The sequence below is a fragment of the Pholis gunnellus genome, assembly GCF_910591455.1.
Source record: "Pholis gunnellus genome assembly, chromosome: 17".
NCBI lineage: Eukaryota > Metazoa > Chordata > Actinopteri > Perciformes > Pholidae > Pholis > Pholis gunnellus.
The window spans coordinates 5,893,444-5,905,771 of record NC_136544.1 but is presented as its reverse complement, the minus strand read 5'-3'; the positions used below and the strand labels follow the sequence as shown (position 1 = coordinate 5,905,771).

Genomic DNA, 12,328 nt, shown 5'->3' with positions numbered 1-12,328 from the left:
GAGTTACGCAGAAGTGAGTCGTAAAACATGCAAATTAGTTAGCATTTTAGCACGTCCGGCGTCCTCGTCTCGATGTCAATGGGTTTTTGGTTGGATGCCTGAAATAAGGTCTGTGGTTATCAGCAGAAGTGGAAGAGATTTGGCGGTTTTGTTCTATGCTATAGAGTATGTCAGCAAATACCCTTCCCGTGAATGTTGAAGCTTTTACGTGTCTTGAAATAGGCGGTTGCTAACAAGTGGCTAAATTAGACTACAAAACGTCATGACGTCGACTAGTCGGCCTTCACAGCCTTGTTGTGTTTACTAGCGATTCACTAATTCTTCAGTAGTCATTAACGTGGTGCTCATTTGTGAGGATTTTCTTGCTGAAGAAAACGTGTCAAAGTATCATAAACTTATTTATCACTTATTTTCTGCTATAATTCAAAATGTAAAAAAATCCTATCGACTTTCTGTCGAGGGAACCAGTGCGTCACTGACTTCCTGGTTGGCCTACAATCATCAATGTCGTCCCTGCAGCGCTCTGTGTGTGTGTGTGTGTGTGTGTGTGTGTGTGTGTGTGTGTGTGTGTGTGTGTGTGTGTGTGTGTGTGTGTGTGTGTTGTCTGCGTGGGCTCCAGATGAATAGAGAGCGATCCCTCGCTGAACATTAAACCCCCAAATTATGCAGGACTCAACCTGATGCCGTTTCCCTCGTTCTGAGGCAAACTATTTCCTAATTGGAATTATATGTGCTTCTGTGATCTCTCCGTAATAACAGGCTGGCTACAGCAGCGAGAGATTACAGGAGGTGGCGGGAAAGAGGTGAGACAGTTCACCTATCCCCACCACCAATCAGCTCGAAAGAAATGTGTTTGAAGCGAACAAGACACTCTGGGGCGATAAGAGTCTGCAAACGTTGTGAGTCAAGATCTGAAATCCACCTCTAAACATTGATTCAAGCAGAGGAATTAGCGGTCCAACTAGATTTCTACTCAGTCATGTAACAGCAGGAACTACAATAATTAAATCACCGTCGGGGCAGAAGATGTTCTTCATCATTAGCGACGTGCACATGGTTAGCACTGCACTGTTGCGTTTAAGGAACATAGGAAAATAACGGCTCATTTTAGGACAGAGTTATTGCAAGTTGCTAAGGCGCATGGATCAAATACATTTAAAGGAACATTTTGAGAAATATGCTTATTTATTTTCGTGCGGAGTTAAGCACAGTGTGGTAAATATGAAAACACTGCCGGTTAGCTTAGCTTAGCGTAACGACTGCAAACAAGGGTGGACAGCCGGACTAGATCTGTTCACAGGGAACAAAATATTTATGTATTAATAGTTAATGTGTGTACAGTCCCTAACCGGCGGCTGGCTCCAGCTTAGTATTCACTGCACATGGTATTGACCTTCTGCAGGCAAGAAAGCTCATCAAATGTTGAACTATTCCTTGAACTATATATGCAGCTTTTCATGAAGAAACATTTCCAAAGGAACCATCATGCATCCCCATGCAATCCTATACAGCAACTCTGACTTTAAAAGGTCAGTTTTGGTGAGCAAGCATACTTTTTTATGTTTTTCACTTCAGCCACGATGCATCCAATGCCAAATGATAATATTTTACTCGTTTTGTCCTCCATGATTCTTCAGCACGGACGTGTAGGTGTGGAGGTTTGGCTGGGAGTCGGTGCACAGGAGAGGTTGAGCCTGAGAAAACAAGTGATGACGCCAACACTGGCCCTGGAGTCTGTCGATAGGCGATGAGGCCTGCAGAGACGCCAGAAGGAAGAATTGAAGGTAAAAAAGATCATTCCCAAAAACAGTGACAATAAAACTATTTATTTGTACAAAATAACATAAAAACAAACAAAAGGAAACAAACGGATGAAGATCCGTGTGTGCTTCAGGATGCCAGCTTCATGCAACACCCACATGTTGACATTCACACGGCAAAATTCACAGCCGCAGGACAACGGGGCCATCAGAGAGGAGGACAGTCCTGAGTAATGTCTGTCCTTCATCCCACAGACGGAGCTTACATCACATGATGTTTTCTATGACTCACTCACTCCTCGACGTCTCTGCTGTTTTCCAAATTGAATTTTTATCAAGTGAATCACAGCTCGGACCATTAATAAAACATAAATATGTAAAAATAGCGGCGGGAAAAAGATCTGGCCTTGCCAGTTTAGGGCTGAACTTTGTTTTGGGAGTTGTTGTTGAATTCGTGCTTGTCTGTGTTCTGACTTGGTAACCACCGGTGCACCTGCTTAACCACTGAATTACGGGCTGGCCCAGACAGGTAAGAAAATGTGTTTTTGCAGACATTATGTGGATAGTTTACACATTTGTGGTCATGCCCCCATTACGAAATTCCAGCACTTTTCACTATTTTTCCCTCCTCCTGCATTAATTGTCCCGCCAAATGCTTGTTCTTTCCTTCCATTCCTCCTTCTTCCATCCACGTCCTGCCCCCTCGACCACAGACTATTGTCCAGCCTCCGTACAGTCTGATCCAGTCATCCCCCCCTCCAAGGTCACTTTGCGTCTGCCTCACTTGAATTGGCCAATTATCTCTTCCTGCTCCTGTACTGAACTTTTCCCTTCAGATGTTCTGCTCAGATGCTCCCCGTTAGTCACAACATTCATGCTCAGCTCCGCCGGGCGTATCTCATCCTGTTTTTTACACTTCCATCTCTGTTTTTCATTTATCAAACTTCACTGTCTGCAAAAAAGAAAAGAAAAGAAAACAAGATCACGGCCGTCTAACGTGCATTCGTTTTGTTGCAGCGTGTAGACATGGAAAAGGCCGAGGGGTGTGTCTGGTCTGAGCAGGATACTGACTGCATGAGAGGTAGTGAGAAAAGGGAAAAAGTACCGAAGTAGCGTGAAGGTAAAAACAAAAACAGAGGGAGATGCACACGAGGAGAACAGCAGGAATATGGCTTTAGAGCGGGCATAAACAAGAGAGAGCGCTGGGAGGAGAAGGGTGAAAAAGAAAATCTCTGTTTGACTATTTCTTTCCATGCAATCACCCGCTCCACCTTTTCTCATTCGCCCCTCTCCTCTTTGCCTGTCTCTAAGTTTAGGAACGATTTAAAAAACGACTTAACTGAAGTCTTTGAGAAAGTCCAAAACAGTCCCCCTCATTCATCTCCCTCCCTCTGCTTTGTGTTTGACATCTAATATCTGCGCTGGAGGGCCCAACATGACCACATCACCGAATGTGTCTGCGGCCTGCAGCGGCCAAAAAAACACCCACGGCTGCACCGAACATGTGCTTTCTCTCTGAATCTCTCCTCTTATCTGTCGCCCGGGGGTTGATCTCCATCTTTGCGTCTGCCTTAATGTTTATCTGTCTGTCTGGGAACCAGCTGATTCGTGCCATAGCCCGTCCTCCTATTCTGGTTTGTTTGCTTTTTGGCGAGGGTCTGCTTTCACACAAGCTATTCACAGATGTACCGCCTCAGCCAAATGTGATGCGCACCACATGGATGTTTGTCCCGTGTGATTTTAAACGTAGGTGTACTGCTGAGTCAGCCGTTGTGTTGCTAGAACACCAGCAGTGATACGGTGATGTTAAAGGGATAGTACAACCCTCAAAGTTCTGCCTTTAAACAATGGTCAATATGCTCATGAAAGACGACATCATACCAGAACTAAGTGTTGCTGTCCAGGTGAGACAGGTGAGACGTGTGGGGCCCAACAACTCGGTCCATGTTGTGTCTGCGCGGATGGTATTTTCGTATCACGCTGCCCATGCTGGCAAACAACAGTGAATACTATCACATACCTGCGATGAAGCAGGATAGATGTCCCCCGTGCCAGCCGTCCCGCACCCTCTCTGTTTACCCCCCTGCTTGTTTTTTCTCCCTCCCTCCCCCCCTCCCCCTGTCTGTGTTTTTCGGTGGAGGCCGCGAGGGAGTGAGCTAATACCCCGGGCTGATTAAACGGTGGAAAAAGAGGGCTGATAGTGTGAGAAGGGAGGAGAGAGAGAGAGAGAGAGAGAGGGCGAGGGCTAAGGGGGAGGTGGTGGGTAGAAATGAAGGGGTGGGGGGGGGGGGGAGAGGTGAGTATAAAAGACATGCTGTCAGGAATTTGGGGGAATATTTCTCGGGAGGAAAATACAGACACAGAGACATTTCCAAGACTTCATACTTCTCTTTCACGGTGAGTACGTTAAAACAAATAATCTGAACGGCGTGAACAGTATAGAGGTAGTTTACATCTTTTTTTCAACTTTGGCAAAACTGCTCATTTGATCTATTAGCTGATGCATTTTTGTAGTTGTTCTTTTTTCTTTTGTTGGTATATTGCTGCAACATGTAATCCTCACAGTACAATAGTGCTACAGTACTCGTCTGTAAGTGCAGAGTACTTCATCTGCAGCCTCAGGTTGGTTCTGTGCGTGCCCAACAACATGCCTGTGGCTTTTTCCAGTGAGGTGGGCACATTCAGTGGGGAAAATTAACCCACCAGGACCCCTGCTAAGACCGACATAAAACTCACTGTTTTGACTCTGTCAGCACCTGACACACACACACACACACACACGCACACACACACACACACACACTCGTCTAGATGCCAGTCTTTGTGAACTTTGGGCCCGAGGCTCTCTGTTTCTGTGCCCACTGTGAGTCTGGGTACAACTGTAAGCCAAGATATGCCTGAGGGGCTGATGTTATGAGTGCTGCGTGTGTGTGTGTGTGTGAGAATGTGTCAGTGAGTTGTGCGTGTGCGTGTGCGTATGTATAATGAAAGCTGCTATTGACTGAGAAAAAAAAGGGAGGGCTGCTGAAACAGAATCCCGTCCAAATCCCACAAACAGAAGATGGGGATGAAAGCTTTTCTGCACTGCAGGCATGCGAATAGAGACGGGGTGTGTGTGTGTGTGTGTGTGTGTGTGTGTTGGGATGTTACACACATCTGGCATTACTGTTTGTTCAGGTGTCACACACGACGTGACTGAGTGCAGATGTGTGTGTGTGTGTGCAGAGCCACCCAGAATACCTGCCTCTGTATAACTTCCACTTATCACCCTGCATTAAGTTTATGAGGACTCTATTAGTTGTCAGCTACACAGCTATTCTCTGGTTGTTCCCTACAAAGTGGGGCTCCAGCTACTGAGTGGGTGTTTGTGGACCGGCTCTGACTTGAGTCCAGTGAATGCACCGAAAAGTCCTCTGTTGTTTATCTCAGTGAGGATCTGGTCCTATGAATATATATATATATATATATATATGTATAACTTTGGTTTGTGCACTGCAGCAACTTGCCAGCATGTATAGACGTATGTATGCACAACACCACGGGCCCAGATTTAGAAACGTTGCCCCTTTCAGCCTCCTATCCCTGCTTGTGGTTCTCTCCTGTTTACCCGCAGTTTTGAAATCTGAGCCACTTTCTCCCTCTTTCTCCTGTGTCAGTCTTAACTGCGGTGCCGGCGTGACTCACTGAAACACTTTTCTCCTCTTTGTCCAGCGCCACAGAGCGGATTACGCAAGCCCCCCCCCCCAGGATGAGGAGCCTTCTTCAGTTTCTGGCACTCTGTGCCGCGGTCTCTTTCTGCGTCTGCTACGGTACGGGTCCTCCCCGACGTCCTCAGCTCCTCTGTCGCTCAGCAGCCACTATTCATTCAAAACACATAATACATCCCATTCATCATCATCATCATCATCATCATCATCATCATCATCATCATCATTATCATCATCATCATTTATGATTAACCCGACTCCATGTTTTTCCCGTAGACTCTCTTGAAAGCACAGAATCCGTTGAAGGTGATTAAATGTTGTCTCTCGTTCATGGAAAAACATGCATGCAAGTTCTAACCGACAAGACGCCGCCTGCTATACAGCGTAATGTATTTAACCCTGGCTAACATACCCCTGCCCCTTTATCTCGCCGGACTCAGATCAGTTGCACGATGGGCATGCCTTATACCCGATTCAAAAATCGAGACTTTTTGTCTAGTAAACGTTTTGTGCTTCCAGATCTGTTTGTGCCTCCGAACCAAGCCAACTCGTTCATCACGCCACAGAGAGGCAACGTATTGAACCCAGGCAGAGGGCACGGCTACAGCCATTACAACTTCATGAGGTAGAAGACACAACCACAGACATGCATGCGCAGCACATTACCCTTGTGCCCCCTACATATGTAAAAACCACAGAGACAGGCATGCACAAACTTAATTACACTACTAAAAGTCTACGTGACAGAGACTGAAGCTAAATGCTAGAATCTAAGAATTTAAGAGGAAAGGCAACAAAGAAAAGACACAAGCTGTTTCTGATTACAATCCTCTTCCTTCTTCTCACCATTGTTCCCCTCTAACTATCTCTGTCTGCCTTTGTAATGTATCTCCTTCCATCTCGTCCAGGAAGATAAAGTCTCCAGCGGAGAGGCGTGCGGAGACCTGTGAGGACTACTCTCCCTGCCGCTTCTACGCCTTTCGCCACGGCTTTCAGCAGGCCTACCTGAGATACTTCGGCGCCCGAAGTCCACCCCATCCGAGACCAGCCGTGACTCGTCGGTACTAAACAGAAAGTATCTGTCTGTCGAAAAGCAGAATCATCATTATCATCTGGGAATGAATGCGCATTCCTTCCCCCCCCCCCCCCCCCCCCACCATATCACGACTTTTCTATAGTTCATGTGTTGTTTTTGTGGCCTCTTGTGGATGTGGAATGGATCCTAGAAGAAAAACACGTTCTGTAAACACAGAGGCATCCAGTGTCAATTACAGGCGTAATGCACGGCCCATCTCTTGTGTAATCTCAGGATAACCTTTATCCGCTATTATCACACCTTCACAGCATTTATGAGATTCATGCGCTTTATGCACGACTGAAGTGTTTCGCTCTCTATCCACTAACCGTTTCTCACATTATCCAACTATTTATCCAGGCCAGCACTGCTGTCAGTGATTTATTGTTTTCCATTGCTTTGAATAAATAAATGAAATCCCCTTTATTGGGGTTTATCTTAATCCTGTTTGTGCAATTTCTTTGCCACATGGGTGTGGGAGAACGTTTGGCGTTGAGTGTCAGTGTTTGCAACACATGGCAGATGTTAGAGTGATAGTGTTGGTCCAATTTGTGTGACTGCTCGAGATGAAATGGCAAATTTTACAGCTCTGTGTGTTTTTAGACCGAGAATAGTGTTGAATGAGTATACAAGTAAAGACGATATATTTTCCTTATTTGTTTTAGGAGATTGACGGAGAGGCTTTTAAGAACTGCCAGTGGAAATATTTACAGGGCCAGACTGTGGCATTTATCAGCAGAAGTTGAATATTCACAACTATGTTTTCATTGCTGCAAAGTCACCTGAAACCAAGAATCGTGTTTTTGTAGCTTACAGTACAATGAGCTCTTCATATAGGGAGCGGGTTCTCTTCACAGAGTCCGCCATGTTTCTACAGTAGCCCAGAAAGGACAAACAAAACAGTGGCTTTCACACTGTTACTTGTACCTGAAGGCCACCGTAGTTCTCTACGTGCTTGGGGAAAAACGAGGGAAAGGGTGTTCAGATGGTTTTCTGCTTTATAAACCATTGTTTAGTTCATGAGATGATTTTGGAGTTTGGAAATCTGTACAAATGATTGACTTTTATTAATTATTAGGCAATCTGAGAAGTTTCGTGAAGAAATGTCCCTTTGGTGGAAGAACACAAAGACATCTGAAACTGCACACCTGCTCACCTAAAAAGGGGTAAAAACGATGTATTTGATCTCATAAACTGTTCATGTTTTTAATGAAAAATCTTAACCTGCAAAGTAACTAGTAACTATATTTGTGGAATAAATGTGTACAATATGTACACATGAAGCAGGCCTACGCTCAAGTAAACACATCATAGAACAACATGCAAAACAAACGTTCTCTTCCGTTTGGATCTTGTCATTTTGATCAATACAAACTTGGAATTTATGCATAAGATTAACTTATTTTCAATTTACGTTGCTTCTACTTTATCTGCAACATAAATGTTACAAAACACACACATCCCCACGGATGCCTACAGCAGAGAATTTGAGCTAACTAGCTAGTGCTACAGCAAGCTAATACAGCTAGCTATTATCGTAACGTAAAGTCAGCTCTTCAGATGACAATACATTTCTTATCGTTGGTTAGCTATTATGTTATTGAGTTAAGTGATGGTGTTCATACTGTCTCAGAAATGTAACTTGAGCATTCACTTGCACATATGAGAAAACATTTGCTATTTTTTGTTCAAACCAGCTAACACGGCTATTTAAACATGTGTGGTGAAGATCTGGCTTCTCGTAATCTCAGGAGGAATGCATCAGCATCCTCGCTGCTGCAGATAGACACACAGAAGGCAGCAGACGTCTGCATGGCACAGCATGGCCTGAAAAAGACAGACGGACTGGGTGTTTGTTTTGTCGTGTCGCCAGAAGGCCTCCGATCAGTACAATTCAAGTCGTCCTGAGGTTGAATCCTCCTCTGTCAAGGCACCGACATTGACCCAGACAGTCAAATTACACCCCATAGAATACTCTCAGGACCAGTCCAGAATCTAAATATCCAGTCAGGAAAAGCAACAAGAAGAGCAGAGGAGAACAGAATCTGGAGGGAAGCTTTCACATCACAGATTAAGACGGTTCTTAAGCTGTTTCTAGTGCATCAGATGCTGCATTCAGCTTCAACATTACCAGCAATGGTCCCTTTTTAATTAACAAATAAAATAGAGAAGAATTAGATGTTTTTTGTTTTTTTAAATGGTGAAAGTTTACAAAAACACTTCTCTTGAGGCGAGTTAAGTTTTCATTAACATGTCCAACTCCACTGTATGAAGCTTTTCCCACCGCTTTATTGGCAAACCACCTACTTGTTTTTGGAGAAGAAAAAAAAAAGTACTTTCCGCATTTCAGATTACCCCTCCACAAATCTCCAAACACTGTGGGTTTGTTTCTAAATGTTGCTTTCCTTCTGTAGGAAATCACCACAGTTTGCAATAAAAAGAGAGGGCCCTCGGATTAAAATCATGTCACATAATGTAGGACGGCGGTTTCATCCTGTTTCAGTTTGTGTTACATGTTTTTCTCTGCTGTATGCACTTAGTGACCTGCATGTGAAAGCGTGTGGGTGTGCTGTAAAACTGGGACCTCTCCAGGCCGCCAGCTGGCATGGCATCCCTAACATTTCATCAAATGTTACTGAGAGCAAGTAGTCGGTGACGCAATTTCACTGCATTTTACACCTCTGTTATAGTGTTTGAGCGTTTCTTCCTCAATTATTTTCTTTCATCTTTATACACGAAAACATTTCACGATGTACAAGAAGAAATCTGGTTTCTCAGCAGCAGCTCAAACGGCCTAAACAAGGAGTCAAATATTTTTCATATTTGACATTTGAGAGTCACCGCCACATTTGCTTTCTCGTCACTTTTGCTTTAAAACAAATACCTGCCTTTTGGGAGCAGACTTTTTTTCCCTCTATGTGTTCACCTTTATCTCAATTTATGCAAAAATTAAACTTAAAATTTGTTTTTGCATCATTCTTGTGGAGGTGTGTATCTCTGCACCCGCATGGGTGTGTGATATATGATTCCCTAACCAATCACACACAGAGGGCCGCATCTATAAATCCAGCGTGTATATATATATGCATATATGTGTAAGAGAAAGAAAGAGAGAGAGAGAGAGACAGCTGCTGAAGTCTACTTGCTGCCTGATACTGCTGACGCTGAAGAAAGAAGCTGAGAGATGAGGACTTTGGCCATCTTGGTTCTCTGCTCCCTGGCTGTCATCTGTCTGACTTCAGGTAAGAGCTGCACAACAGTATATGATAAAACAAAGCTCTTTATTACAGTATATTTTTATAGGATTTGAAGTAAATGCGCCAGAGTGTCAAAGTTTTTACACAACTTAAAAAAATGAGAGGTTTGGGGATAAAAATGCAAACAGATGTGGGAGAGTGAGAGCAAAGGGAGTAATATCTGGGGATTTATTTTTCCATCCAGCTTAAACCCACAGAATTCTCTCTGTAATTCTATAATTGCTGTTACCATAGAGTAGTGTGATGAAACTAAATAAAGAATGAATAAAACCCTTCTGTGTGTGTGTGTGTGTGCTCTTTTATAGCCTGTGACCCTGGATAGATAAACTTGACGTTCATGAGCTGAATAGAACTGCTTTGACAAGTTGTGACCGCTGGACGTCCCTGTTGAACGTGGGCATGACATCACAGACGGGTTTGAACTTCTTCAGTTGCCTCAGGAAGTAAACCCTCTGCTGAGCCTTCTTTGTGATGGAGCTGATGTTCTGCTCCCACTTGAGGTCCTGGGTTATGGTGGATGAGGAAGAGGAAGGACTCCGCAGCGTCGACCAGGGAGTCACACAGGGTGACAGGGGCAGGTTCTTCCAGAAATCCACAACCATCTCCACTGTCTTCAGAGATTTGAGCTCATATGTTTTTTTACTTTTTGCTTGGACAAGATAATTTCAAACGATTTTTTTCTTCAAAGCTTATTTCTCTGACCTACACACAGCAAAACCCCACCGTCTGTGATCAAGTAAATGATGCTATTTCAGTTGATGAATACCTCCTTGAATTCAGAGTAAATGCACTTTGTTCTCACAATGGCTCCACATATAAACCAGTTACTAAAAGTTGTTGCTAAGTCTTGCTCATTCATTTCCTTGAAACATGACACAGATCTCAAGCCTCAGCTGCACATTTTGATCTTTCTTGCCTGACCGCTTCTTGTGATGTAAATCTATTTTGGATCACTGGAGTATTTAATCAGACAACTCCGTCGCAGATGAAACTACCTAAGATAACAGAAAAGAAACAAAGGAGATTGGGGAGCTTAGTTACTTTATTAGCATAAAAGTCTAAATGACACAAAGCCCATACTTGATGCGTGCTGAACACAAAATTATTGCTTTTTATTTTAGCCTAAGTAATGTTTTATCATACTAAATAATAAACTGGCGAGCATTATTTAGTCCAAATGAAGTTTTGTGTCAGTAAACATGATACATTGGCAGCTTTAAATGTATTTCCTCATCGGAAAGGAACAACATGTCAAAACCTCTAACCCCCACCCTCTGGAGATCCCCTTGTATTTTCCCCATGCGTATGTTTTGTTCACCGCACATTGTATAATAGTAGCACTGCTGATTGACAAAGTGTCTTTGACCTGGTGATGTAAGCATGCGGTTTATTACTGGCTGATTTGCATATTTAGTACCTGTGTACTGCCATAGAAGCGTCTGTGACACAGGTGACATTGTGAGTGACTAACACCTGCTGGCACCAAAGTGTGTTTCTTTTGGCCGAGTTGCTCAACCAGTCTCACAATACCATGTCGGGTTTTGAAACGTGAACTCTTGCGTAGTCAGTATTACTTTAAAATATATATATATATATACAGGACTGTCTCAGAAAATTAGAATATTGTGATAAAGTTCTTTTTTTTGTGTAATGCAATTAAAAAAACAAAAATGTCATGCATTCTGGATTCATTACAAATCAACTGAAATATTGCAAGCCTTTTATTCTTTTAATATTGCTGATTATGGCTTACAGCTTAAGAAAACTCAAATATCCTATCTCTAAATATTAGAATATCATGAAAAAGTATACTAGTAGGGTATTCAACTAATCACTTGAATCGTCTAATTAACTCGAAACACCTGCAAGGGTTTCCTGAGCCTTGAAAAACACTCAGCTTGGTTCAGTAAACTAAATCACACGTATGGGGATTATCACAATATTCTAATTTTCTGAGACAGTCCTGTATATATATATATATATATATATATATATATATATATATACATATAGTGTAAGAAATTCAGTCTATTGTGACACATTTGTATTGTAGATTGCTGCTTTGTTCTGCCAATTTCATCCAAGTTGTACCTCAAAATTTCACAACTGCTCAAAAGATTCATATTTTTTTTATTATTATTTAAAGATCAGAACTTCTTCTTTTTTTTAACTTTGATTTTGATCCTCTGGCTTTTCATTTATTACATTTTAATTGTAATACTTTGATTTATGTCCAAATACCTGCAAAACTAATCAGCTAATCAGCTGTAGGCCTACGTCGTATAACACGGTGAACATAAGCATGAAATACTTAATTATGTTTATTGAGAGTTTGCTCGAGGCTATAATATTGCTGTGTTTTCAACAACTTGTATATCTAAAAATAAATTCTAAATGTACAACAACACGCCACGCAATCTCCCTTATTTCTTGTCTAACGGGTTTGTCTTGGATCAAAAGTCCCGTGGCGTCACCAGGAAGCGAGCCTGACTCCACCCAGCCCGCCGCCTACACCTTATTTAAGCATGA

At 42.8% G+C, this 12,328-nt stretch overlaps 1 protein-coding gene across 2 annotated transcripts; it reads left to right on the top strand.

Moving 5' to 3' along the window:
- Positions 1–4,070: 4,070 nt before the first annotated feature.
- On the top strand, positions 4,071–6,984 carry mgp (matrix Gla protein). 2 transcript variants are annotated; one of them, XM_079177039.1, is made up of 5 exons: positions 4,071–4,157; positions 5,472–5,569; positions 5,744–5,773; positions 5,987–6,092; positions 6,376–6,984. In XM_079177039.1, exons 1-5 carry the CDS (start codon positions 4,072–4,074, stop codon positions 6,533–6,535), a joined length of 480 nt encoding a protein of 159 aa, XP_079033165.1. In that variant the 5' UTR covers position 4,071; the 3' UTR covers positions 6,536–6,984. The 2 variants fall into 2 exon arrangements, with proteins under 2 accessions (XP_079033165.1, XP_079033166.1); XM_079177040.1 differs by lacking the exon at positions 5,744–5,773.
- The last annotated feature ends 5,344 nt before the right edge of the window (positions 6,985–12,328 follow it).

Bases quoted from the DNA above. Each gene is read 5' to 3' on its own strand.
- mgp (XM_079177039.1), top strand. From the start codon at position 4,072: ATGCTGTCAGGAATTTGGGGGAATATTTCTCGGGAGGAAAATACAGAC. The intron at 5,570-5,743 runs GTACGGGTCCTC...TTTTTCCCGTAG, and splicing joins CTCTTTCTGCGTCTGCTACG to ACTCTCTTGAAAGCACAGAA. The intron at 6,093-6,375 runs GTAGAAGACACA...CATCTCGTCCAG, and splicing joins AGCCATTACAACTTCATGAG to GAAGATAAAGTCTCCAGCGG.